Source organism: Somniosus microcephalus, chromosome 32 (assembly GCF_052327205.1).
Source record: "Somniosus microcephalus isolate GS21.2 chromosome 32, FLI_Smic_1.0, whole genome shotgun sequence".
Classification (NCBI taxonomy): Eukaryota; Metazoa; Chordata; class Chondrichthyes; order Squaliformes; family Somniosidae; genus Somniosus; species Somniosus microcephalus.
This window is the reverse complement of record NC_141018.1, coordinates 8,186,141-8,211,293: the sequence shown is the minus strand read 5'-3', so window position 1 is coordinate 8,211,293 and position 25,153 is coordinate 8,186,141. Positions and strand designations below refer to the sequence as shown.

The 25,153-nt window shown below is 45.9% G+C and overlaps 1 protein-coding gene across 1 annotated transcript in view; it reads left to right on the top strand.

Moving 5' to 3' along the window:
• The window catches only part of lactb (lactamase, beta), a 124,503-nt gene that overhangs the window by 66,179 nt on the left and 33,171 nt on the right, over window positions 1-25,153 (top strand). Inside the window, exons 2-4 of the mRNA XM_085972059.1 lie at window positions 1,127-1,193; window positions 7,479-7,669; window positions 18,101-18,509. Coding sequence (XP_085828185.1) covers window positions 1,127-1,193; window positions 7,479-7,669; window positions 18,101-18,509 — 667 coding nt within the window. The remainder of the gene's footprint in view (window positions 1-1,126; window positions 1,194-7,478; window positions 7,670-18,100; window positions 18,510-25,153) is intronic.

Below are 25,153 nucleotides of genomic sequence, written 5' to 3'. Positions count from 1 at the left end.
TAGCAATAGTAAAGATAGAACAATCATATCCTCAGGGAGGAGGTAAAAGGGCAGGTGTTGCATCTCCTGCGCTTCCACAGCATCCGCAGTATTTTGCTTTTGCTCAAGAAAAATATATTGGCCTTGCAAGGGGTACAGTGCAGATTCACCAGAATGGGCTCAAAGGGTTAAATTATGAGGACAGGTTGCATAAACTTGGTTTATATTCCGTTGAGTTTAGAGGATTGAGGGGTGATCCATTTAAGGTATTTAAAATGACTAGGGGAATCAACAGAGAAACTATTTGCTCTGGTGAGGGAATCCAGAACAAGATAGCATAATCTTATAATTAGAGCTAGGCTATTTAGGAGTGAAATCAGGAAGCAGTTTTTCACACAAAGGGTAGTGGAAATCTGGCTCTAGCTGTCCCAAAAGGTTGTGGATGCTGGGTCATTTGAAATTTTTAAGACCGAGATCAATAGATTTTAGCTAAGTAAATACCTGTAAAGAGCAAAGGCGGGAAAATGGAGTTGAGGTACAGATCAGCCATGTTATAACTGAATGGCAGAACAAGCTCGAGGGGCTGAATGACCTGCTCCTGTTCCTATGTTCCACCTGAGCAGGCCCATGGGACCTTGGTTTAACATCTCATCCAAAAGACAGCACCTCCAAAAGTGCCGCACGCCCTCAGTACTGCACTGAAAGCGTCAGCCGCGACTGTGCTCAAGTCTCTGGAGTGGGGGCTTGAACCCACGGCCTACTGACTCAGAGGAGAGAGTGTTACCATGGGACCAGGCTGACACCCAATTGATGCCCCAGATGAGAGGAGCTAGCTCGGCACGGAGGATCTCATGGTCTGTATAACTTGGAGCTAGATCACCAGGTGGCTTTTCCCAAGAAGCCATTGTAGACATCTTGTTCTGGAAACAACAGCACAAGACTTTTTTGGGACTCTGGCGGTTTAATACAACTTCACATCTGAATTATTTATTTATGGGGGATGGATCTAATTTTGTTGATGTAATGAACTTTGATTGTTCACATTACAGTAGTTGATTAACTGTGGTGCAGATTTTGCTACTATTACAGCCACTAATGACCCTGGGCCTTTTCTCAATAATAGTTGATTTTGTGTTTTATCCTGTAGGATGAAGTGGGTGCCCCTGGGATAGTAGTTGGTGTTGCTGTGGATGGAAAGGAAGTATGGTCTGAAGGTTTGTATTGCCTCCTGATTGATAATTACATGTGTGACAGTCACAGTCAGATGTTCTCAGTGTCAGTGAGTGTCAGCTCTAGCTCCGAGTCAGAAGGTTGTGGGTTCAAGTCCCACTCCAGAGACTTGAGCACAAAAATCTAGGCTGACACGCCAGTGCAGTACTGAGGGAGTGCTTATTTAGTTGTATTTAGTTGTATTGGTTGAGGGATGAATGTTGCCCAAGATACTCGGGAGAACCCTCCTGCTCTTCTTCGAATAGTGCCATGGGATCTTTTACGTCAACTTGAGAGGGCAGACTCCCACAGTGCTGTTAGGTAAAGAGTTCCAGGATTTTGACCCAGTGACGATGAAGGAACAGCGATATATGTCCAAGTCAGGATGGTGTGTGACTTGGAGGGGAACTTGCAGGTGATGGTGTTCCCATGCGCTTGCTGCCCTTGTCCTTCTAGGTAGTAGAGGTTGCGGGTTTGGGAGGTGCTGTCAAAGAAGCCTTGGCGAGTTGCTGCAGTGCATCTTGTAGATGGTACACACTGTAGCCACGGTACGGCGGTGGTGGAGGGAGTGAATGTTTAAGGTGGTGGATGGGGTGCCAATCAAGCAGGCTCCTTTTGTAGTGTATGTACCTTTAAGAGGAACTATGTTTTTGAAGCCCTTGTATACTGTAGTACCAGTAGTGACCACTCGGGTATATAAGCCTGTGTAGCGTCTTGTGTTGTTAGTTCACCTCCAGACTTTGTTCAGTAAATACTTGTTAAATCAACTCCTGCATTCCGTGTCTCCATTAACACACGGATCTAACAGTGGCGACGAGTTAGAAATGAACTTACCTGCAATTCGGCAGCACCTCAAGGGGATCGATTCCTCAGACGAAGGTCGAAGCCAGAAGCAAGAAAAAAAAAAATAACTCGAAAACGAGGGCCAGGCTTGGTCTCCAGTCTGTGGTTTCCCCAGCTAAACGGGCTGGTGGCAGGTAGTGCACTGATCCTTCCTGGGCTGCGGCGGGCTAGAGCTCGATCGGGTGGCTCTGCAACGGGGCCGGGCAGCGAGTCGGGAAGCAGAAGCAAAGAGAGAGAGAGGGTGGAGCACTCAGGGCGCGGCCGGTGCTGCAAAGCAGGTCGGCGTTCGGACCGAGCAGAGGGAGGTGAAAGTCCCAGAGGGTCTGCTCCACGACGGTAACGGTTCTCCAAGTAACGGAGAAACTATTGAAGCGATATATAAAAAAAATAGAAATACCGCGAAAAGCTGCAGGTCGCAACGGGAACCGCGGAGAACAGCGTTGGCAGCAGCGGCAGCGGCGGGAAAGCACGGGAGGCGCCATCTTAACTCGGCGGGGAAGAAAGAAAAGCGCAGGAAGCGCCATTTTAGATTTTCAAGATGCCGAAGACTGGCAATATTACTGCTTTCGATAGTGATATAGAAGGTTGGACCACATATGTGGAAAGAGTGGAGGTATATTGCAAGGCGAATGAAGTAGCGGATGATAAAAAGGCATCGGTACTTCTAAATCTGATGGGCGCAAGGACATACGGGCTGTTACGAAACTTGATCACTCCAGCCAAACCGATGGACAAGAATTTTAAGGAGATTGTTGATACCTTACAGGAGCACTTAAACCCAACACCGCTGCTGATAGCGAAACGATTCAAATTCTTCAGGAGGAATCAGCACAAGAATGAAAGTAACGCTGATTACCTCACCGAATTACGAAAGCTGTCAAAGCACTGCCAATTCGGGGCAGGACTGGCCGATTCTCTACGAGACAAATTCGTCTGCGGTCTCCTAAGCGAAGGAACACAGAAAAGACTACTTTCTGAGAAAGATTTGACACTGGACAAGGCTTTCAGTGTGGCTGTATCATACGAAGCAGCAGCAAGAGGAGCTGCAGAGATACAGCAAAAGCCACAGGACTTCGGCACCCATGAAATGACACGGGGTTTCGAGAGATGTTATCGCTGCGGCAGATCCACCCATGACCAGAAGGACTGCTGGTTCAAGGACAAAGCATGCAGGTAATGCGGAAAGATGGGACACATTGCACGTGTATGCAGATCTGGAAAGAAATCCGCTGACAGTAAAAAGGTCAATAAGGAAAAGTACAGAAAGGTACAAATGATGACGGACAGTAGCTCCGAAGACCAGAAGAGCGATAGCGACTCCGGAAACAAGAGACTAAGCTGTCTCAAATTACATAATGTAATTGCCAAAGAAGATTACCAGACCATTTGGGTTACCCTCATGATAGCGGGGTCCCCAGTCAAAATGGAGCTAGATACAGGATCAGCTCTGACCGTCATGAGTCGACGGGATTACGAGCAGCTATTTCCGCATATACCTTTGAAAGACACATCCATTGTCTTGAAGACATATACGGGGCAGAAAGTATACCCCAGAGGGAAAATAAGGGTACCTGTTGTATACAACGGCAAGGAAATACAGAAGTTGTATTTATACGTTCTGCAAGATGGTGGTCCACCGTTGTTGGGACGTGAATGGATCAGAAAGATACGTTTAGACTGGCACTCCATTCAGGCACTGACGGTGACCAGTAAGAAAAAAAACGATGATGACGTCATACCTGGACGATTAAAAGAAATCTTGGCTAACGCCAAAGAAGTGTTTCAACAGGAACTAGGAACCCTGAAAGGCGCCACCGCCTCAATAAAAGTGGAAGATGCGGCAATTCCCAAGTTTTTTAAGGCAAGGCCGGTGCCATACGCAATTCGGCCAGCCGTCGAGGCAGAGCTGGAGAATTTGGAAAAAGCAGGCGTGTTATCCAAGGTAGATTGGAGCGAGTGGGCAACACCCATCATCCCGGTCATGAAGAAAACGTTGAATAATGATAAATCTGAAGAACAGAGAAAAGTTCGCATCTGTGGGGACTTCAAGGTGACTGTAAACCCGGTTCTTCACACGGTACAGTATCCTCTTCCGAGGATAGAAGATATTTTCGCCTCACTATCCGGAGGGAAACATTTCACCAAAATTGACTTAGCACAGGCATATCTACAGATGGAGGTTGAGGAGGCCTCTAAAAAGTATCTCATGATAAACACACACAAAGGCCTGTACCAGTACAATCGACTGGTTTTCGGAGTGGCATCAGCTCCGGCTATCTGGCAAAGAGCTATGGAGCAAGTCCTGCAAGGGATTCCGGGGACTCAATGCTACCTAGACGACATCCTTGTAACAGGAGAAAACGACAACGAGCACCTTGCCAACTTGGAGCAGGTGCTCACGAGGCTGAGAGAACGGGGCCTACGAGCAAATCGCCCCAAATGCGAATTTTTCCAGAAACAAATATCATATTGTGGCCATGTCATTAACGAAGAAGGGTTGCATAAGTCACCTGAAAAAATTGAAGCGGTCGTAAAGGCCCCAGCGCCTGAAAATGTCTTACTATCATAAATTTTTACTAAACTTGTCGACGGTTCTGCACCCGCTTAACGCACTGCTACAAACGGGAGTAGTTTGGAAATGGAGCGAAGACTGTAAACGTGCCTTCCATAAATGCAAAGGCTTGATCACGTCCAGGGAAGTGTTGGCTCATTACAACCCATCACTGCCAATCAGACTGGCGTGCGATGCATCCCCTTACGGCGTGGGAGCGGTATTATCGCATAGATTCCCTGATGGCTCGGAGCGGCTGATAGCTTTTGCGTCACGCTCATTGAACTCAGCTGAGCGTAACTATGCCCAGATCGACAGGGAGGCACTCAGCCTGGTGTGGGGGGTGAAGAAATTCAACCATTACCTACACGGACAAAAGTTTACCTTGTTGACTGACCATCAACCCCTCGTCTCCATATTCAACCCTAAAAAGGGCGTTCCCATTATGACAGCGCAAAGGCTACAGAGGTGGTCCCTTTTCCTAGGGGCACACCAATATGACATAGAGTACAAAGGAACAAAACAGCATGGGAATGCTGACGGGTTATCGCGCCTACCGTTGCCAACGGTGGAAGAGGCGCCTACAGTGGACCCAGTGGAGATATTCCACTCGACCATAGTGGAATGTCTACCGGTGACAAATTCTACCATTGAAAAGGAAACGCGAAATGACCCGACTCTCTCACGAGTCTACGATTTAACGGTGAAGGGATGGCCAGCACATGGCGAACCACTGTTGCCAGCATTCTCGCAAAGAAGAGAACAGCTGTCAGTGTGCCGAGGAACCTTGATGTGTGGATCCAGAGTGGTGATTCCACCCAATCTCAAGGATAAAGTGCTAAAGGAGCTTCACAAGGGGCATCTGGGTGGAGTGTGATGTAAGAAAAAGGAGACTTACCATCAAGTAACTTTAAAGTAAGCTTTAAGTAACTTATAAACACACTATATACACAAGAGAGGTCTTTACCATGCCTCTGGTAGAAGCCTCTTACAATACTGAACAGACCAGTATTTATACCAGTCCAACAGGAAGTGACATATGACAGGAAGTGAGGTATGTACACAGTTCATAGTTCACAGGAAGTGATGACATAACTTCCCGGAAGTTATCATTTTTATCACAGAGTGAAAATGAAGAACTTAGCCAGAGCGTTTGTGTGGTGGCCAGGTATCGATGGAGACATCGAAGAAATGACCAAGAGCTGTCTAGGATGCCAGAAGGTCCAAAACGCCCCACCACAAGCCCCTCTACATCCATGGGAGTGGCCCTCATCTCCATGGCAAAGGGTACATATCGACTTTGCTGGTCCATTTATGGACTCAATGTTCTTAATCGCGGTGGATGCACACTCCAAGTGGCCGGAGGTAATAAAGATGTCCTCCACTACCACGGAAAAAACCATCACAGTATTAAGGACCGTATTCGCCAGGAATGGGCTGCCTGAACAGATCTGTTCTGATAATGGACCGCAATTTGTATCCGAAGAATTCAGGAAGTTCTTAAAAAACAATGGGGTTAAGCACTACACGTCCGCCCCATACCATCCCGCCACCAATGGATTGGCTGAAAGGTTTGTCCAGACCTTCAAGAAGGCCATAAAGGCCATGGGTAATGAAGACATAAATCTACAACATAAGGTAGATAACTTCTTGTTTGCGTACAGGAATGCAACACATGTGGTTACAAACCAAACCCCCGCCATGATGTTTTTCAATAGAAGACTAAGATGCCGGCTGGATTTGGTCAAGCTAAACGTCAGAAGGGACGTAGAGAACCGGCAATTTCAAAGCATGAATGAAAGGCCAACTAGAACCTTCCAGATAGGTCAACCAGTTTTGGCCCGGGACTACCGTACAGAGAAATGGCAGCCTGGAACTATTTGCACACGACTAGGACCGCTGATGTATACCGTGGACATTGGAGAAAGCATAATAAGGCGCCATGCTGACCAGATCATAGTCATCCGAAAAAGGACAACCTACACCACAACTCTATACGCCTAGTGATGAAGCAGAGATACCCATAGTATCTACCTCCGATCCGGTGATACTGGAACCAGATGAACCCAACACTAGCATTGAAGCCGAATCGACCTTGCCAAAAGAACCTACTACACCACCGGACCGAGTCAGGAAGCCTCCAGAGAGACTGAATTTGTAATTGATTAACTTCAGCAAATGTGTGTATTATTGTTCTTGTAAAAATGTTATTTAATGATTACTTAAAATGTTATGTACTATTTATCTAAAAGGGGAGGAATTGTAGTGTATGTACCTTTAAGAGGAACTATGTTTTTGAAGCCCTTGTATACTGTAGTACCAGTAGTGACCACTCGGGTATATAAGCCTGTGTAGCATCTTGTGTTGTTAGTTCACCTCCAGACTTTGTTCAGTAAACACTTGTTAAATCAACTCCTGCATTCCATGTCTCCATTAACACATGGATCTAACACCTTTCTCCTGGATTGTGTCGAGCTTCTTGAGTGTTGTTGGAGCTGCACTCATCCATGCAGGAGGAGAGTATCCCATCACACTCCTGACTTGTGCCTTGTAGATGGTGGAAAGGATTTGGGGAGTCAGGAGGTGAGACACTCGCTATAGAATACCCAGCCTCTGACCTGCTCTTGCAGCCACTGTATTTATGTGGCTGGTCCAGTTAGGTTTATGGTCAGTGGTGACCCCAGGATGTCGATGGTGGGAGATTCGGCGATGGTAATGCCGTTGAATGTCATGGGGCGGTGGTTAGAATCTCTCTTGTTGGAGATAGTCATTGCCTGGCACTTATGTGGCGTGAATGTAACCTGCCGCTTATCAGCCCAAGCCTGGATGTTGTCCATGTCTTTGTTGTGAAGTATTCCTGAACAGGCTTTCATTTATCATTCTGACTTGCTTTAAGGACTTGGATACGCAGATGTGGAAAACCGGGTGTTGTGTAAGCCGGAGACAGTCATGCGAATCGCCAGTATCAGCAAACCCCTTACTACAACGGCCATTGCCAAGCTGTGGGAAGATGGAAAGCTGGATTTCGATGCCCCTGTGCAGAAATATGTGCCGGAATTTCCAGAAAAAGAGTACGAAGGAGAGAAAGTAAGAACGTTTCACAACACCTTTCCAAAGCCCCAGCAGATGTCTTCATGTTTGACAGTTTTTGGCCAGTTACGTTATACACTTTGTGTTGGTTTGAAGGGGTTTCGGTTTGTATTGACGCACCGTGCAGTGTGATTCACGAGTGAAATCGCTCAAATCAAATTTGAGAAAGCAGGACAGGATTACCTCATGGAAACAGGCCATTCGGCCCAACCAGTCCGCGTTGGTGTTTAACCTTCACGTGAGCAGCAGTCCTAAACCCTTGTTCTCACGTCCCTTTATTCCCTTTTCCTTCAGCCGTCTATCTAACCTGTTCTTAAATGTTGACTTGGTCTCCGGCTGTGTCCAATGGGCCAGGATCGAGGTCCGCCCGCAAATCAGAAGGGGCTGGACCGCGGCGGTGAGTCAGCACTTGTACTGTACCCGTTTAGTTTGGTTAAACTGCCATGCTTTTTTTTAAGCGCAAACAGGGCGGTAAGGACACAAAAAACACCCCAACAAATGTTAGATCCCTAATGGGGGATATTTCAATTAGTTCCTGTAGGACAGCCACGAACAGAGCTTCCAGGACAGAGTAGAAAATGTTTGTGTTCGACGAGGTAAGTTAGTCCTGTCCCGTTCTCCTGTCACATTCTGGAATTACGCCATCTCCAGCATTTGGTGACGTTGATACAAAACCTATTTATGTTGGGGTTTGTGTTGGTCTGCTTCATAACCTATTTGTGTTCGTTTATCAGCGGTCGTTTCTTTGAAAGTGCAAGTTTAAGCTGTTTACGTGGGAAGCTGCACTGCTGTTTGCAATCGGTTTTGGCTCAGAGTTTGGTGAACCGCAAGCCCTCTTTGTAGGCCCGCCATGTTTGATTTGGCATTCTGACAGCTCCAACTCTTAGAACTCACCAGGAGCTCGGTCACATCCCAGTTTCATTCAGGTCAAGAAATTATTCCCATCATTTTAGCCGGCATCACGTAAATCCTAAATAAGAACATAAGAAATAGGAGCAGGAGCAGGCCATTCGGCCCCTCGAGCCTGCTCCGCCATTTAATGAGATCACGGCTGGTCCGATTTTGGCCTCAACTCCACTTTCCTGCCCGCTCCCCATAACCCTTGACTCCCCTGTTGCTCAAAAATCTGTCTATCTCAGCCTTGAATATATTCAATGACTCCGCCTCCACAGCTCTCTGGGGTAAAGAATTCCAAAGATTCATGACCCTCTGAGTGAAGAAATTCCTCCTCATCTCCGTCTTAAATGGGCGACCCATTGTTCTGAGACTATGACCCCTCGTTCTAGATTCCCCCACGAGGGGTAACATCCTCTCAGCACCTATCCTATCTGACGTAAGAAAACTACTAGGCAGTTGGTCTAAGCGTTAAACAAAGCTTTAATCAACTGTTTTACAACATGGAGGTCTAGTTGTGTCCTTCACTAGTTCCTGTTAAGAATGTCCCTGCGCAAGCTGGGCCCGTGCCCGAGTATTTATACTCTCCCTGGGCAGCACCACCCGCAGGCTGCTCAGCATCACTTCACAAGTCTTTCTTTCATGAATGACCGATTCATGTCACTATCCAACCCCCACAGAATCTTATATGTTTCAATATGTTCACCTCTCATTCTTCTAAACGCCAATGAGTATAGGCCCAACTTGCTCAACCTTTCCTCATAAGACAACCCTTCCATTCCAGGAATCAACTTCGTGAACCTTCTCTGAACTGCCTCATAGAATCATTAAAAAGTTACAGCACGGAAGGAGGCCATTTTGGCCCATTGTGTCCACGCCAGCCAACAAAGAGCTGTCCAGCCTAATCCCACTTCCCAGCTCTAGGTCCGTAGCCCTGCAGGTTAGAGCATCCCAAGTGCACATCCAAGTACTTGCCTCCAATGCAAGTATATCCCCCCTTAAATAAGGGGACCAAAACTGTATGCAGTACTCCAGGTGTGGTCTCACCAGTGCCCTGTACAGTTGTAGCAAGACTTCCCTACTTTTATACTCCATCCCCCTTGAAATAAAGGCCAACATTCCATTTGCCTTCCTAATTACTTGCTGCACCTGCATGTTAACTTTTTGTGTCCTCATGTACAAGGACACCCAAATCACTCTGTACCGCCGCATTCTGTAGTCTCTCTCCATTTAAATAATCTTTAAACGGAACGTTTGTCATGCTCACGGAGCCCTGAGTGAGAGTATGACTCTCGCACAAAGCAGCTTAGGCTAATTATTAGTTTCCTATTGTTCAAACTGGTAGCTAAATAGCAGGTCGATGGGTGCATCCTACACCACTGCCGTGCTACAGGAAACGAGCCCAGGGTTAAGGTTATTCCACCCATTTCACGCTGCTTCCTGGCAACTCCCAATCGGCTTCCTGTTGATGGCATGGGTAAGGCTGCCACTAGGAGCAGTCCTCCCACATTTACTGAACCTTGTGGGCTAGATTTCTCTACATTACAACAGCGACAACACTGTAAAGGTACCTCATTGGCTGAGCAATGCTTTGCGACGCCCTGAGAATGCAAAAGGCGCTATATAAATGCTAGCTCTTCCTTTAGATTTAACGGTGGTGTGTGGCTCGGGCAGATCGGTCCTGACTCAGGTATCCTCCTACCAGATGTGTGAAGAAAGAACTTGCATTTATAGCGCAAATTCACGACCTCAGGACGTCCCAAATTGGTTCACAACCAAGGAAGTACTTTTTGAAGTGTAGTCACTGCTGTAATGTAGGAAACGTGGCAGTCAATTTGCACACAGCAAGATCCTACAAATAGCAATGAGATAACTGATCGCTTTTTTGGTGGTGTTGATTGAGGTATAAATGTTGGCCAGGGCACTGAGGGAGCTACCCTGCTCTCCTTAGAATAGCGCCATGGGATCTTTCTCATCCACCTGAACGGGGTCGCAGTTGAACATATCATCCAAAAGACAGCACCTCTGACAATGTGGCACTCTCTCTCTCGGCAGTTCATTTAAGTGCTAGGCCTAGGTTAGGTGCTTCAGTCTCTGGGTTGGGGCTTGAACCCACAACCTTCTGACTCCGAGGTGAGAGTGTGACCACAGGGCCAGGGCTGATCCTTGGGGAATTGGGAGTGGAGTCAGGGGTCAGGTAACAGAATGGATTGACAGATGGCTACAAAACAGAAAACAGAGCGGGGGAGTTGAGGGAAGTTTCTTGGACTGGCAGAAAGTGGGAAGCGGTGTCCCGCAGGGGTCAGTGCTTGGACCACTGGTGTTCACCATAGACATCAATCATTTGGACTCAGAAATTGGAGGTATGATGTCGAAATTTGCAGATAATACCAAATTGCTGGGGGGGTAGGGGGGTGGCGGGTATAGTTAATCAAGACTGTGCCAAAATACAGGAAGACATAAAAGGAAGACATAAAAACAGGCTTGCAAAACGTGTGGATAAATGGCAAATAAAATTCAATATAGTGAAATGTGAAGTGGTTCATTTTGGTAGGAGGAATAAGGAGGCCACTTTTGCTTGGAAGGTAAGAAACTTGGACGTGGGTGTACAGGGCACAATTTCAAAATTTGCAGATGACACAAAACTTGGAAGTGTAGTGAACAGTGAGGAGGAGAGTGATAGACTTCAGGAGGACATAGGCAGGCTGGTGAAATGGGCGGACACGTGGCAGATGAAATTTAACGCAGAAAAGTGTGAAGTGATACATTTTGGTAGAAAGAATGAGGAGAGGAAATATAAACTAAAGGGGGTGCACGAACAGAGAGACCTGGGGGTATGTGTGCACAAATCGTTGAAGGTGGCAAGGCAGGTTGAGAAAGCAGTTAAAAAGGCTCACGGGATCCTGGGTTTCATCAATAGAGGTATAGAGTACAAAGTGTGGAAATTATGATGAACCTGTGTAAAACACTGGTTCGGCCCCAACTAGAGTACTGTGTCCAATTCTGAGCGTTGCACTCCGGAAGGATGTGAAGGCCTTAGAGAGGGTACAGAAAAGATTTACGAGAATGATTCCAGGAATGAGGGACTTCAGTTACGTTGATAGACTGGAGAAGCTGGGGTTGTTCTCCTTGGAGCAGAGAAGATTGAGAGGAGATTAGATCGAGGTGTTCAAAATCATGAGGGGTCTGGACAGAGTAGAGAGAGAGAAACTGTTCCCATTGGCAGAGGGGTCGAGAACCAGAGGACACAGATTTGAGGTGATTGGCAAAAGAACCAAAGGTGACGCAAGAAAAAACATTTTACGCAGCGAGTGGTTACGATCTGGAATGCACTGCCTGAAAGGGTGGTGGAGGCAGACTCAATCACAGCTTTCAAAAGGGAGTTGAATAAGTATAAGAACGTAAGAACATAAGAAGTAGGAGCAGGAGTAGGCCATACGGCCCCCCGGGCCTGCTCCGCCATTCAATAGGATCATGGCTGATCTGAACCTAGACTCACGTCCACTTCCCCGCCCTCTCCCCGTAACCCCTAATTCCCTTATCTGCTAGGAAAATGTCTATCTCCATTTTAAATTTATTTAATGTTGCAGCTTCCACAGCTCTCTGAGGTAGCAAATTCCATAGATTTACTACCCTCTGAGTGAAGAAGTTTCTCCTCATCTCAGTTTTGAAAGGGCAGCCCCTTATTCTAAGATTATGCCCCCTAGTTCTAATCTCACCCATCAGTGGAAACATCCTCACCGCATCCACCCGATCAAGCCCCCTCACAATCTTATATGTTTCGATAAGATCGCCTCTCATTCTTCTGAACTCCAATGAGTAGAGGCCCAACCTACTCAACCTTTCCTCATACGTCAACCCCCTCATCTCTGGAATCAACCGAGTGAACCATCTCTGAACCGCCCCGAGAGCAAGTATATCTTTTCTTAAATATGGAAACCAAAACTGCATGCAGTATTCCAGGTGTGGCCTCACCAATACCCTGTATAACTGCAGCAAGACTTCCCTGTTTTTATACTCCATCCATCCCCCTTGCAATAAAAGCCAAGATTCCATTGAAAGAAAATTTTTTGCAGGGCTACGGGGAAAGGGCGGGGGAGTGGGACTAGCTGAGAGCTGGCACGGGCCGAATGGCCGCCTTCCTTGCTGTAACCATTCTATGATTCTATAAAACTAAATGCGGTAGAGGAGCAAAGAGATCTGGAAATACAGATACAATACTAAAAGTAGTAACGTAAGTTGATAAGGCCATAAAGATTAAAAACATAGTACTGGGGTTCATTTCTAGAGGAATAGAATACAAAAGCAGAGAGATAATGTTAAATTTACATACTGGACTAGTTTCGATCACCTAGATGGGTCGGAGAGGAATTGCCCAGATTTCTTTCCCCCAAATTGGCCTGTTTTTTTTTGTGTTTTTGCCTCTCCCAGGAAATCACATGGTTTGGGGTGGGGTGGAGAGTGTATATATTGTGATACACAAGGTATCGCAATTGTGTGAGACAGTCTGGATGGACCAGAGGGTCTTTACCTGTCCGTTATTGTTCGTACATAGAACCTTTGGAGTACTGTATGTAGTTCTGGTCTACATATTAGAAAAAGGATATTGAAACATGATGGTACTAGAATTGAGAGGATGCAATTAGCAGGAAGACTGACCAGGCTGCGGATCTTTCACCTGGAAAAGAGAAGACAAAGGGAAGACCTGATAGAGGTCTTTAAAATAATGAAGGGGTGGATGTGGAGAAACTGCTTCCACTTGTGGGTGAGTCCAGAACAAGGGGGCAGAAACATAAGATAGTCACTAACGGACCAAATAAAGAAAGAGTGGTGAGAAGTACGTGGAACTCGCTGCCACGTGGAGGGGTTGAAGCGAGGAGCATTGATGCACTGAAGGGGAGGCTTGATGCATGCCATAGGGAATAGAGGCATGGGGGGGGGGAGGGCAGGAGGAGGTAATTAGAGTGGGAGGAGGCTCGTGTGGAGAATAAACGCCAGCATAGACCAGTTGGGCCGAATGGCCTGATATTGACACATTCTGGAAATTCCCTGCAAATACTGACATATTCCCAGGGACCCAGTGTAAATATTGACACATTCCCATGGAGCCCCTGAAAATACTGGCAAGTTGCCAGAGACTCCTGTAAATACTAACACGTTCCCAGGAATGAGCTAAAAATATTGACGAACCCCAGGGATCCCTTGTGTAACCTCCAAAATAGAGTCAGCATCCCACAGGAAGACAGCAGCAGAGATAACATGTAAGTCAGCCAGCTAATGCAGACGAGAATACCGAAACCTGAAACTTTTCATAGATCCCTTAGGGTCCAAGGATTGCAGTTGGAAAGCGTGTGATCCTGACTAATATCAGGGTCAGCTCCTTCCCACAGCAACATACTGGTTAATGCTCTCCTGGGCGACCACCCACCATGCACCCTCCGTAAGCTTTAGCTCAACTAAAACTCTGCTGCCCGTACCAAGTCTCGTTCGCCCAGCACCCCTCTGTTCACTGGCCTATATCGGCTCCCAATCTGGCAATGCCTCAAACTAAAAATTCTCATCCTTGTTTTCAAATGCCTTCATGGCCTCGCCTCTCCCTATCTCTGCAACCTCCTCCAGCCCTACCCTACAAACCCCCCCCGCCGAGATATCTGCCCTCCTCCAATTCTGGTCTCTTGCGCAACCCCGATTTTAATCGCTCCACCATTGGTGGCTGAGCCTTCAGCTGCCGAAGCCATAAGCTCTGGAATTCTCTACCTCCTCCTTCAAGATGCTCCTTAAAACCCCTATCTCGTTGATCAAGCGCCTGTCCTAAGATCTCCTTATGTGGTTCGGTGTCAAATTTTGTTTGATAACGCTCCTGTGAAGCACTATGGGATGTTTTGCTACGTTAAAGGCGCCATTTAAATGTAAGTTGTTGTTGCTGTTGTGGCACTGGATTAGCAACCCAGAGATCGTGAGGTCAAGTCTCACCACGGGAAGTGGTGAAACTGAATTGAAGAAATCTGGTCATTTTTGGACTGGCACCAGAAAATGATCGTCTAAGCTGCCGGATGTTTCACCAAACACTAATGAACCGGTGAAGGGAATCTGTCATCCTTACCTAGTCGGGCCTACCCATTCCTCCAGCCTTAACCATCCTCAGAGCAACTAAGGATGAACAATAAATACTGCATTGTTTGTGTCGCCTACATCCCAGGAACAAATAAGAACATAAGCATTAGGAGCAGGAGTAGGCCATTCGGCCCCTCGAGCCTGCTCCACCATTCAATAAGATCATGGCTGATCATCGACCTCAACTCCACCTTCCCGCCCGATCCCCATATCCCTTGATTCCCCTAGAGTCTAAAAATCTATCGATCTCAGCCTTGAATATACTCAATGACTGAGTAGCCACAGCCCTCTGGGGTAGAAAATGCCAAAGAGTCACAACCCTCTGAGTGAAGAAATTTCTCCTCATCTCAGCCCTAAATGGCTGACCCCTTATCCTGAGACCCCTAGTTTTAAACTCCCCAGCCAGGGGAAACATCCTCCCTGCATCTACCCTATCAAGCCCCTTAAGAATTTTATACGTTTCAATGAGATCACCTCTCATTCTTCTAAACTCTAGAGAATATAGGCCTAGTCTACTCAATCTCTCCTCATAGGACAATCCCCCATCCCAGGAACCAGTCTGGTGAACCTTCGTTGCACTCCCTCTATGGCAAGTATATCCTTCCTTAGGTAAGGAGACCAAAACTGTACACAATACTCCAGGTGTGGTCTCACCAGGGCCCTATATAATTACAGTAAGACGTCTTTACTCTTAGCCTTTATTACAAAAGGATTGGAGTATAACATAACATTTGCTTTCCTAATTGCTTGCTCTACCTGAATGTTAATTTCTTATGTTCTTAACTTTCTGTGATTCGTGTACAAGGACACCCAGGTCTCTCTGAATACCAACATTTCCCAGTCTCTCACTCTGCTTTTCTATTTTTCCTACCAAAGTGGATAACTTCACATTTCCCCACATTATGCTCCATCTGCCACGTTCTTGCCCACTCACTTAACCTGTCTATATCCCTTTGCAGCTTCCTTGTGTCCTCTTCACAGCTCACTTTCCCACCTAGCTTTGTATCATCAGCAAACTTGGATACATTACACTCGGTCCCCTCATCGAAGTCATTGATATAGATTGTAAATAGCTGAGGCCCAAGCACTGATCCTTGCGGCACCCCACTAGTTACAATCTGCCAAACCGAAAATGACCAGTTTATTCCTACTCTGTATTTTCAGTCCGTTAACCAATCCTCAATCCATGCTGATATATTACCCCCAATCCCATGAGCCCTAATCTTGTGTAATAACCTCTTGTGTGGCACCTTATCAAATGCTTTATGGAAATCCAAATATACTACATCTACTGGCTCCCCTTTATCTACCCTGCTAGTTACATCCTCAAAAAAATCTAACAGATTTGCCAAACACGATTTCCCTTTTAAGTATGTTTAAGTAGGCCAAGTAAACTACTAAAGTCACCTGCACAATTTCAGTTCAGTTGAAAACCTACTACAAGCTCCCCGGATGGCTCGGGGACTTTATCCAGTGAATAACTGAGTCCTGCAGTCCCTGAAGGTTTGACTCCTTGGTCCCAGCCTGGGCAGCAGCAGGATCTCCACAGTTGGCCTCAACATCCATTGATCAGGGAAGAGGAAAATCGCTGCATCTGATCGCTGTCCGGCACCCCTTGCTGGGAGTCTGTGTGTAAGGACAGAATGTGGCCTATACTCTCTGGAGTTCAGAAGAATGAGAGGTGATCTCATTGAAACATACAAAATTCTTACAGGACTTGACAGGGTAGATGCAGGGAGGATGTTTCCCCTGGCTGGGGAGTCTAGAACCAGGGGTCACAGTCTCAGAATAAGGGGATGGCCATTTAGGACTGAGATGAGGAGAACTTTCTTCACTCAGAGGGTGGTGAATCTTTGGAATTCTCTACCACAGAGGGCTGAGGAGGCTCAGTCGTTGAGTATATTCAAGACAGAGATCGATAGATTTTTGGATATTAAGGGAATCAAGGGATATGGGGATAGTGCGGGAAAGTGGGGTTGAGGTAGAAGATCAGCCATGATCTTATTGAATGGTGGAGCAGGCTCGAGGGGCCAAATGGCCGACTCCTGCTCCTATTTCTTATGTTCTTATGTGGTTCGGCTGTGATGCAATAAAAATAAACTTGCATTTTTTTGGGTTGTGTTTTTTTCCCGACGCCAGATTTCTGATTGGTCCGTTTGGAGGACGACACACCCAGCAGTTTATCTGGAACGTGTAATTAGATTCTGCCTGCCTAAGTAATCAAGTACTTTGCAAGGTGCAATTCGAGACATTCTGACTGCCAGGCTCCAGAGAGCACAGAGCTCACATAGAACAGACAAGACTCACCCTCATGGGTTAAGACCTTCTTCAACCCCCCAAACAAGTTCTTGACCACCCCGCCCCCGACAACTTCCTAAACTTCCCCCTCGCCCCCACCCCCGTGTTTCTGACCTTTCCCCTCCCAACAATTCCTGACCTCCTCTCTGCCCCCCCCCCCCAGCCAGGTTCTTGGCCTTCTCCCCCATAGATGGGGCATTGTGTGTGGGTCACGGATTGTTAACAGGTTTATTGGGTATGAAGTGAATAGTGACAGTGCCATGACCTCCGGATTTTGTCCAGTCCAATGATGTCACTTGCCACACACAAGCACCGGGCTTTTCAAGAAATGAACCAGGTCTTGGGGGAGGAGAGGGAGAACGTGGTGCGGGTATAAAGGGAGTGGGGTCTTACCATCTGGATCACATTCTTCCCCCATCCCCACTCCTCCCTCCCCCTCTCCCCACTCCTCTCCCCCCTCCCCACTCCTCCCTCCCCACTCCTCTCTCCCCCCTCCCCACTCCTCCCTCCCCCCTCCTCTCTCCCCCTCTCCCCACTCCTCCCTCCCCCATCCCCACTCCTCCCTCCCCCCTCCCCACTCCTCTCTCCCCCTCTCCCCACTCCTCTCTCCCCCCTCCCCACTCCCCTCTCCCCACTCCTCTCTCCCCCCCTCCCCACTCCCCCCTCCCCACTCCTCTCTCCCCCTCTCCCCACTCCTCTCTCCCCCCTCCCCACTCCTCTCTCCCCCCTCCCCTCTCCCCCTCTCCCCACTCCTCTCTCCCCTTCGTCTTAGATAATACTTTGATTTGAAATTATTTACACTTAAATGGCAAATCTGACGGCAATTTGGGAAGTAGTGCTGGTTGGAACATAGGTGTTTCTCTACAGTACCGGCTGAGGAGCTGGGAGACACAAAATTGAGGTGCAACAGCGCTACCAGTGGCAGGAAGGTGTAATTACAGCGTGACGAGTTTACATAGGCAATTTCCATTATAAATGTGGTCATTGAAATTTAATGGAACATGTTGATACAAATACGTGACAACAGTATGCGCACTCAGATGTAGGATCATTAATGTATTGTATAGTTGGTTTAAAAACTAGGTTTGCCTTTTAACAACACCATTATATGTCTTGCAATAGGTGGCGATAACTACAAGGCTGTTACTGTCTCACCTGAGTGGCATTCGGCACTACGAGAAGGATGTTAAGAAGGTACAGGAACAAAAGGAAAAAGACAAGAAGGCACGAAGGCTGGTTAAAGAGGAGGCAGAGCCCGAAGCTTCTGATCAAGGCATTAAAGATAAGAGACCCATGGAGAAGCAACAAGAGAAATTGGAGGGCCCGGAGCCGAGAAGGGAGGGTGACAGCAGGAAACGGGACAAAAGCCCCAAATCAGGAAGTAACGACGATGAAACCTCAGGGAAAAGCAACAAAGCCCTCCAGAACAAGAGGGAGTTTGAGCACGAGGAATACTACATCAAAGAAAAGTTTCAGAGTGTTTCGAAATCGCTGAAACTCTTCGCGAATGATCCCTTGATTTTCAAACCTGGTAAAATTAATGACAGCATGCTCTTGATTTATACCGAGTATAGAGCTGAATTCTATGCTTTAATTAAAATGGTGTTAACAGTAATAATATACTTTAATATCCTTAAAATGTTTACTGCCGAAAAAACAGAATACTGGGGCGTGATTGCCCGATTGGAAACTGGTCAAGGAGTTCCGATTGCCTCATCAAAACATAGAATATGAGCAGCTTTATAACCTTAGTTTGACCTCCCTTCCCTCCAGATTCTCCACTTGAACAATTACAGCCTTAAGATCATGTCCCAGCATCTGTCATTATTACTTTTGTTTTCCTATTTTCTCCCCTTCCACCGTCCTCCCCCCCCCCACCCCCCAGTCCTTTCCTGCCCAAGTGGCCATTCTTCTTGTGTGAGCCCAAACAGTGAGCATCAGAAAGCTATTCAGCTGTGGAGAGCATCGCACCCAAGTCCATTTGTGTTCTTGTACCCATCAGGGGTCAGTGGATGGTGATCAGGAGCAGCAACCCAGGCTGGTGTAGTGCTTCCTTTCTTCCTAGCCCAGGTCACGGTGACTAATTGGAAAAGAAAGACTTGCATTTCTGTAGCGCCTTCCACGACCTCAGGACGTCCCAAAGCATCTTACAGCCAATGAAGTATTTTTTGAAGTGTAGTCACTGTTGTAATGTGGGAAACACAGCAGCCAATTTGTGCACAGCAAGCTCCCACAAACAGCAATGTGATAATGACCAGATAATCTGCTTTAGTGATGTTGGTTAACGGATAAATGTTGGGGAGAACTCCCCTGCTCTTTGAATAGTGGCCGTGGGATCTTTCACATCCATCTGAGAGGATAGGCGGGGCCTCGGTTTAACGTCTCATCCGAAAGACGGCACCTCCGACAGTGCGGCCCTCCCTCAGTACTGCACCGGGAGTGTCAGCCTAGATTTTGTGCTCAAGTCTCTGGAGTGGGACTTGAACCCACGACCTTCTGACTCAGAGGCGAGGGTGCTGCCCACTGAGCCACGGCCAACATCCCAACTCCTGCCCCTGGTTGAAGTCAGCTGACTGAGTAGAGACCAGGGATCGAACCTGGCTCAGCGCTGCTCACAACACTATCCAGGGAACCTCCTTAAAGCACACTGTCAAAAGTGTGGATGTTGCACATGTTCCCCAGACAGGAAAAAGGCGCCCAGGCCTCCACTCAGACTTCTCTGCAGGTGCCCAGGTTCAACATCCTGGATCTACTCTCAGTCCCGTTCTGTATAAAATGAAAGGTCTCCCTCTCGCTGTGTGGCTGAGGGTGGGGTCTCGCCGTGTGGGGAGTTATGGGCATGAGATCATGCTGAGCAGACAAACAGCAGAACAGTAACAGGAATGTATGGAAGAGTAACCAGTGACTGATCACTTAGAAATTCAGTGAGACATTCTATAATAATTTAATATTTGTTCCTAATTGACTGTTGAAACCAATAGGTCTATAATCCACCGTATATAGACAGGTCTATAATCCACCGTATATAGACAGGCCTATAATCCACCGTATATAGACAGGTCTATAATCCACCGTATATAGACAGGTCTGTAATCCACCGTATATAGACAGGTCTATAATCCACCGTATATAGACAGGTCTATAATCCACCGTATATAGACAGGTCTGTAATCCACCGTATATAGACAGGTCTATAATCCACCGTATATAGACAGGTCTATAATCCACCGTATATAGACAGGTCTATAATCCACCGTATATAGACAGGTCTATAATCCACCGTATATAGACAGGTCCATAATCCACCGTATATAGACAGGTCCGTAACCCTACCTATATAAACAGGTCTATAATCCACCGTATATAGACAGGTCTATAATCCACCGTATATAGACAGGTCTGTAATCCACCGTATATAGACAGGTCTGTAATCCACCGTATATAGACAGGTCCGTAACCCTACCTATATAAACAGGTCTATAATCCACCGTATATAGACAGGTCTATAATCCACCGTATATAGACAGGTCTATAATCCACCGTATATAGACAGGTCTGTAATCCACCGTATATAGACAGGTCTGTAATCCACCGTATATAGACAGGTCTATAATCCACCGTATATAGACAGGTCTATAATCCACCGTATATAGACAGGTCTATAATCCACCGTATATAGACAGGTCTGTAATCCACCGTATATAGACAGGTCTGTAATCCACCGTATATAGACAGGTCTGTAATCCACCGTATATAGACAGGTCTATAATCCACCGTATATAGACAGGTCCGTAACCCTACCTATATAAACAGGTCTATAATCCACCGTATATAGACAGGTCTATAATCCACCGTATATAGACAGGTCTGTAATCCACCGTATATAGACAGGTCTGTAATCCACCGTATATAGACAGGTCTGTAATCCACCGTATATAGACAGGTCTGTAATCCACCGTATATAGACAGGTCTGTAATCCACCGTATATAGACAGGTCTATAATCCACCGTATATAGACAGGTCTATAATCCACCGTATATAGACAGGTCTGTAATCCACAGTATATAGACAGGTCTGTAATCCACCGTATATAGACAGGTCTGTAATCCACCGTATATAGACAGGTCCGTAATCCACCGTATATAGACAGGTCTGTAATCCACCGTATATAGACAGGTCTGTAATCCACCGTATATAGACAGGTCTGTAATCCACCGTATATAGACAGGTCCGTAATCCACCGTATATAGACAGGTCTATAATCCACCGTATATAGACAGGTCTATAATCCACCGTATATAGACAGGTCTGTAATCCACCGTATATAGACAGGTCTATAATCCACCGTATATAGACAGGTCTATAATCCACCGTATATAGACAGGTCTGTAATGCACCGTATATAGACAGGTCTGTAATCCACCGTATATAGACAGGTCTGTAATCCACCGTATAATCCACCGTATATAGACAGGTCTGTAATCCACTGTATATAGACAGGTCTGTAAACCACTGTATATAGACAGGTCTATAATCCACCGTATATAGACAGGTCTATAATCCACCGTATATAGACAGGTCTATAATCCACCGTATATAGACAGGTCTATAATCCACCGTATATAGACCGGTCTATAATCCACCGTATATAGACAGGTCTATAATCCACCGTATATAGACAGGTCTGTAATCCACCGTATATAGACAGGTCTATAATCCACCGTATATAGACAGGTCTATAATCCACCGTATATAGACAGGTCTATAATCCACCGTATATAGACAGGTCTATAATCCACCGTATATAGACAGGTCTGTAATCCACCATATATAGACAGGTCTGTATCCATCGTATATAGACAGGTCTATAATCCACCGTATATAGGACAGGTCTGTAATCCACTGTATATAGACAGGTCTGTAATCCACCGTATATAGACCGGTCTGTAATCCACCGTATATAGACAGGTCTGTAATCCACCGTATATAGACAGGTCTATTATCCACCGTATATAGACAGGTCTGTAATCCGCCGTATATAGACCGGTCTGTAATCCACCGTATATAGACAGGTCCGTAATCCACCGTATGTAGACAGGTCCGTAATCCACCGTATATAGACAGGTCTGTAATCCACTTTATATAGACAGGTCTGTAATCCACTGTATATAGACAGGTCTGTAATCCACTGTATATAGACAGGTCTGTAATCCACCGTATATAGACAGGTCTGTAATCCACCGTATATAGACAGGTCTGTAATCCACCGTATATAGACAGGTCTGTAATCCACCGTATATAGACAGGTCTGTAATCCACCGTATATAGACAGGTCTGTAATCCACCGTATATAGACAGGTCTGTAATCCACCGTATATAGACAGGTCTGTAATCCACTGTATATAGACAGGTCTGTAATCCACCGTATATAGACAGGTCTGTAATCCACCGTATATAGACAGGTCTGTAATCCACCGTATATAGACAGGTCTGTAATCCACTGTATATAGACAGGTCTGTAATGCACTGTATATAGACAGGTCTGTAATCCACCGTATATAGACAGGTCTATCATCCACCGTATATAGACAGGTCTGTAATCCACCATATATAGACAGGTCTGTAATCCATCGTATATAGACAGGTCTGTAATCCACCGTATATAGACAGGTCTGTAATCCACTGTATATAGACAGGTCTGTAATGCACTGTATATAGACAGGTCTGTAATCCACCGTATATAGACAGGCCTATCATCCACCATATATAGACAGGTCTGTAATCCGCCGTATATTAGACAGGTCTGTAATCCACTCGTATATAGACAGGTCTGTAATCCACCGTATATAGACAGGTCTGTAATCCACTGTATATAGACAGGCCCGTAATCCACCGTATATAGACAGGTCCGTAATCCACCATATATAGACAGGTCTGTAATCCACTGTATATAGACAGGCCCGTAATCCACCGTATATAGACAGGTCTGTAATCCACTGTATATAGACAGGCCCGTAATCCACCGTATATAGACAGGTCTGTAATCCACCGTATATAGACAGGTCTGTAATCCACCGTATATAGACAGGTCTGTAATCCACCGTATATAGACAGGTCTGTAATCCACCGTATATAGACAGGTCTGTAATCCACCGTATATAGACAGGTCTGTAATCCACTGTATATAGACAGGTCTGTAATCCACTGTATATAGACAGGTCTGTAATCCACCGTATATAGACAGGTCTGTAATCCACCGTATATAGACAGGTCTGTAATCCACCGTATATAGACAGGTCTGTAATCCACCGTATATAGACAGGTCTGTAATCCACCGTATATAGACAGGTCTGTAATCCACCGTATATAGACAGGTCTGTAATCCACCGTATATAGACAGGTCTGTAATCCACTGTATATAGACAGGTCTGTAATCCACCGTATATAGACAGGTCTGTAATCCACCGTATATAGACAGGTCTGTAATCCACCGTATATAGACAGGTCTGTAATCCACTGTATATAGACAGGTCTGTAATGCACTGTATATAGACAGGTCTGTAATCCACCGTATATAGACAGGTCTATCATCCACCGTATATAGACAGGTCTGTAATCCACCATATATAGACAGGTCTGTAATCCATCGTATATAGACAGGTCTGTAATCCACCGTATATAGACAGGTCTGTAATCCACTGTATATAGACAGGTCTGTAATGCACTGTATATAGACAGGTCTGTAATCCACCGTATATAGACAGGCCTATCATCCACCATATATAGACAGGTCTGTAATCCGCCGTATATAGACAGGTCTGTAATCCACCGTATATAGACAGGTCTGTAATCCACCGTATATAGACAGGTCTGTAATCCACTGTATATAGACAGCCCGTAATCCACCGTATATAGACAGGCCCGTAATCCACCGTATATAGACAGGTCCGTAATCCACCATATATAGACAGGTCCGTAATCCACCGTATATAGACAGGTCTATCATCCACCGTATATAGACAGGTCTGTAATCCACCATATATAGACAGGTCTGTAATCCATCGTATATAGACAGGTCTGTAATCCACCGTATATAGACAGGTCTGTAATCCACTGTATATAGACAGGTCTGTAATGCACTGTATATAGACAGGTCTGTAATCCACCGTATATAGACAGGCCTATCATCCACCATATATAGACAGGTCTGTAATCCACCGTATATAGACAGGTCTGTAATCCACCGTATATAGACAGGTCTGTAATCCACCGTATATAGACAGGTCTGTAATCCACCGTATATAGACAGGTCCGTAATCCACCGTATATAGACAGGTCTATAATCCACCGTATATAGACAGGTCTATAATCCACCGTATATAGACAGGTCTGTAATCCACCGTATATAGACAGGTCTATAATCCACCGTATATAGACAGGTCTATAATCCACCGTATATAGACAGGTCTGTAATGCACCGTATATAGACAGGTCTGTAATCCACCGTATATAGACAGGTCTGTAATCCACCGTATAATCCACCGTATATAGACAGGTCTGTAATCCACTGTATATAGACAGGTCTGTAAACCACTGTATATAGACAGGTCTATAATCCACCGTATATAGACAGGTCTATAATCCACCGTATATAGACAGGTCTATAATCCACCGTATATAGACAGGTCTATAATCCACCGTATATAGACAGGTCTATAATCCACCGTATATAGACAGGTCTATAATCCACCGTATATAGACAGGTCTGTAATCCACCGTATATAGACAGGTCTATAATCCACCGTATATAGACAGGTCTATAATCCACCGTATATAGACAGGTCTATAATCCACCGTATATAGACAGGTCTATAATCCACCGTATATAGACAGGTCTGTAATCCACCATATATAGACAGGTCTGTAATCCATCGTATATAGACAGGTCTATAATCCACCGTATATAGACAGGTCTGTAATCCACTGTATATAGACAGGTCTGTAATCCACCGTATATAGACCGGTCTGTAATCCACCGTATATAGACAGGTCTGTAATCCACCGTATATAGACAGGTCTATTATCCACCGTATATAGACAGGTCTGTAATCCGCCGTATATAGACCGGTCTGTAATCCACCGTATATAGACAGGTCCGTAATCCACCGTATGTA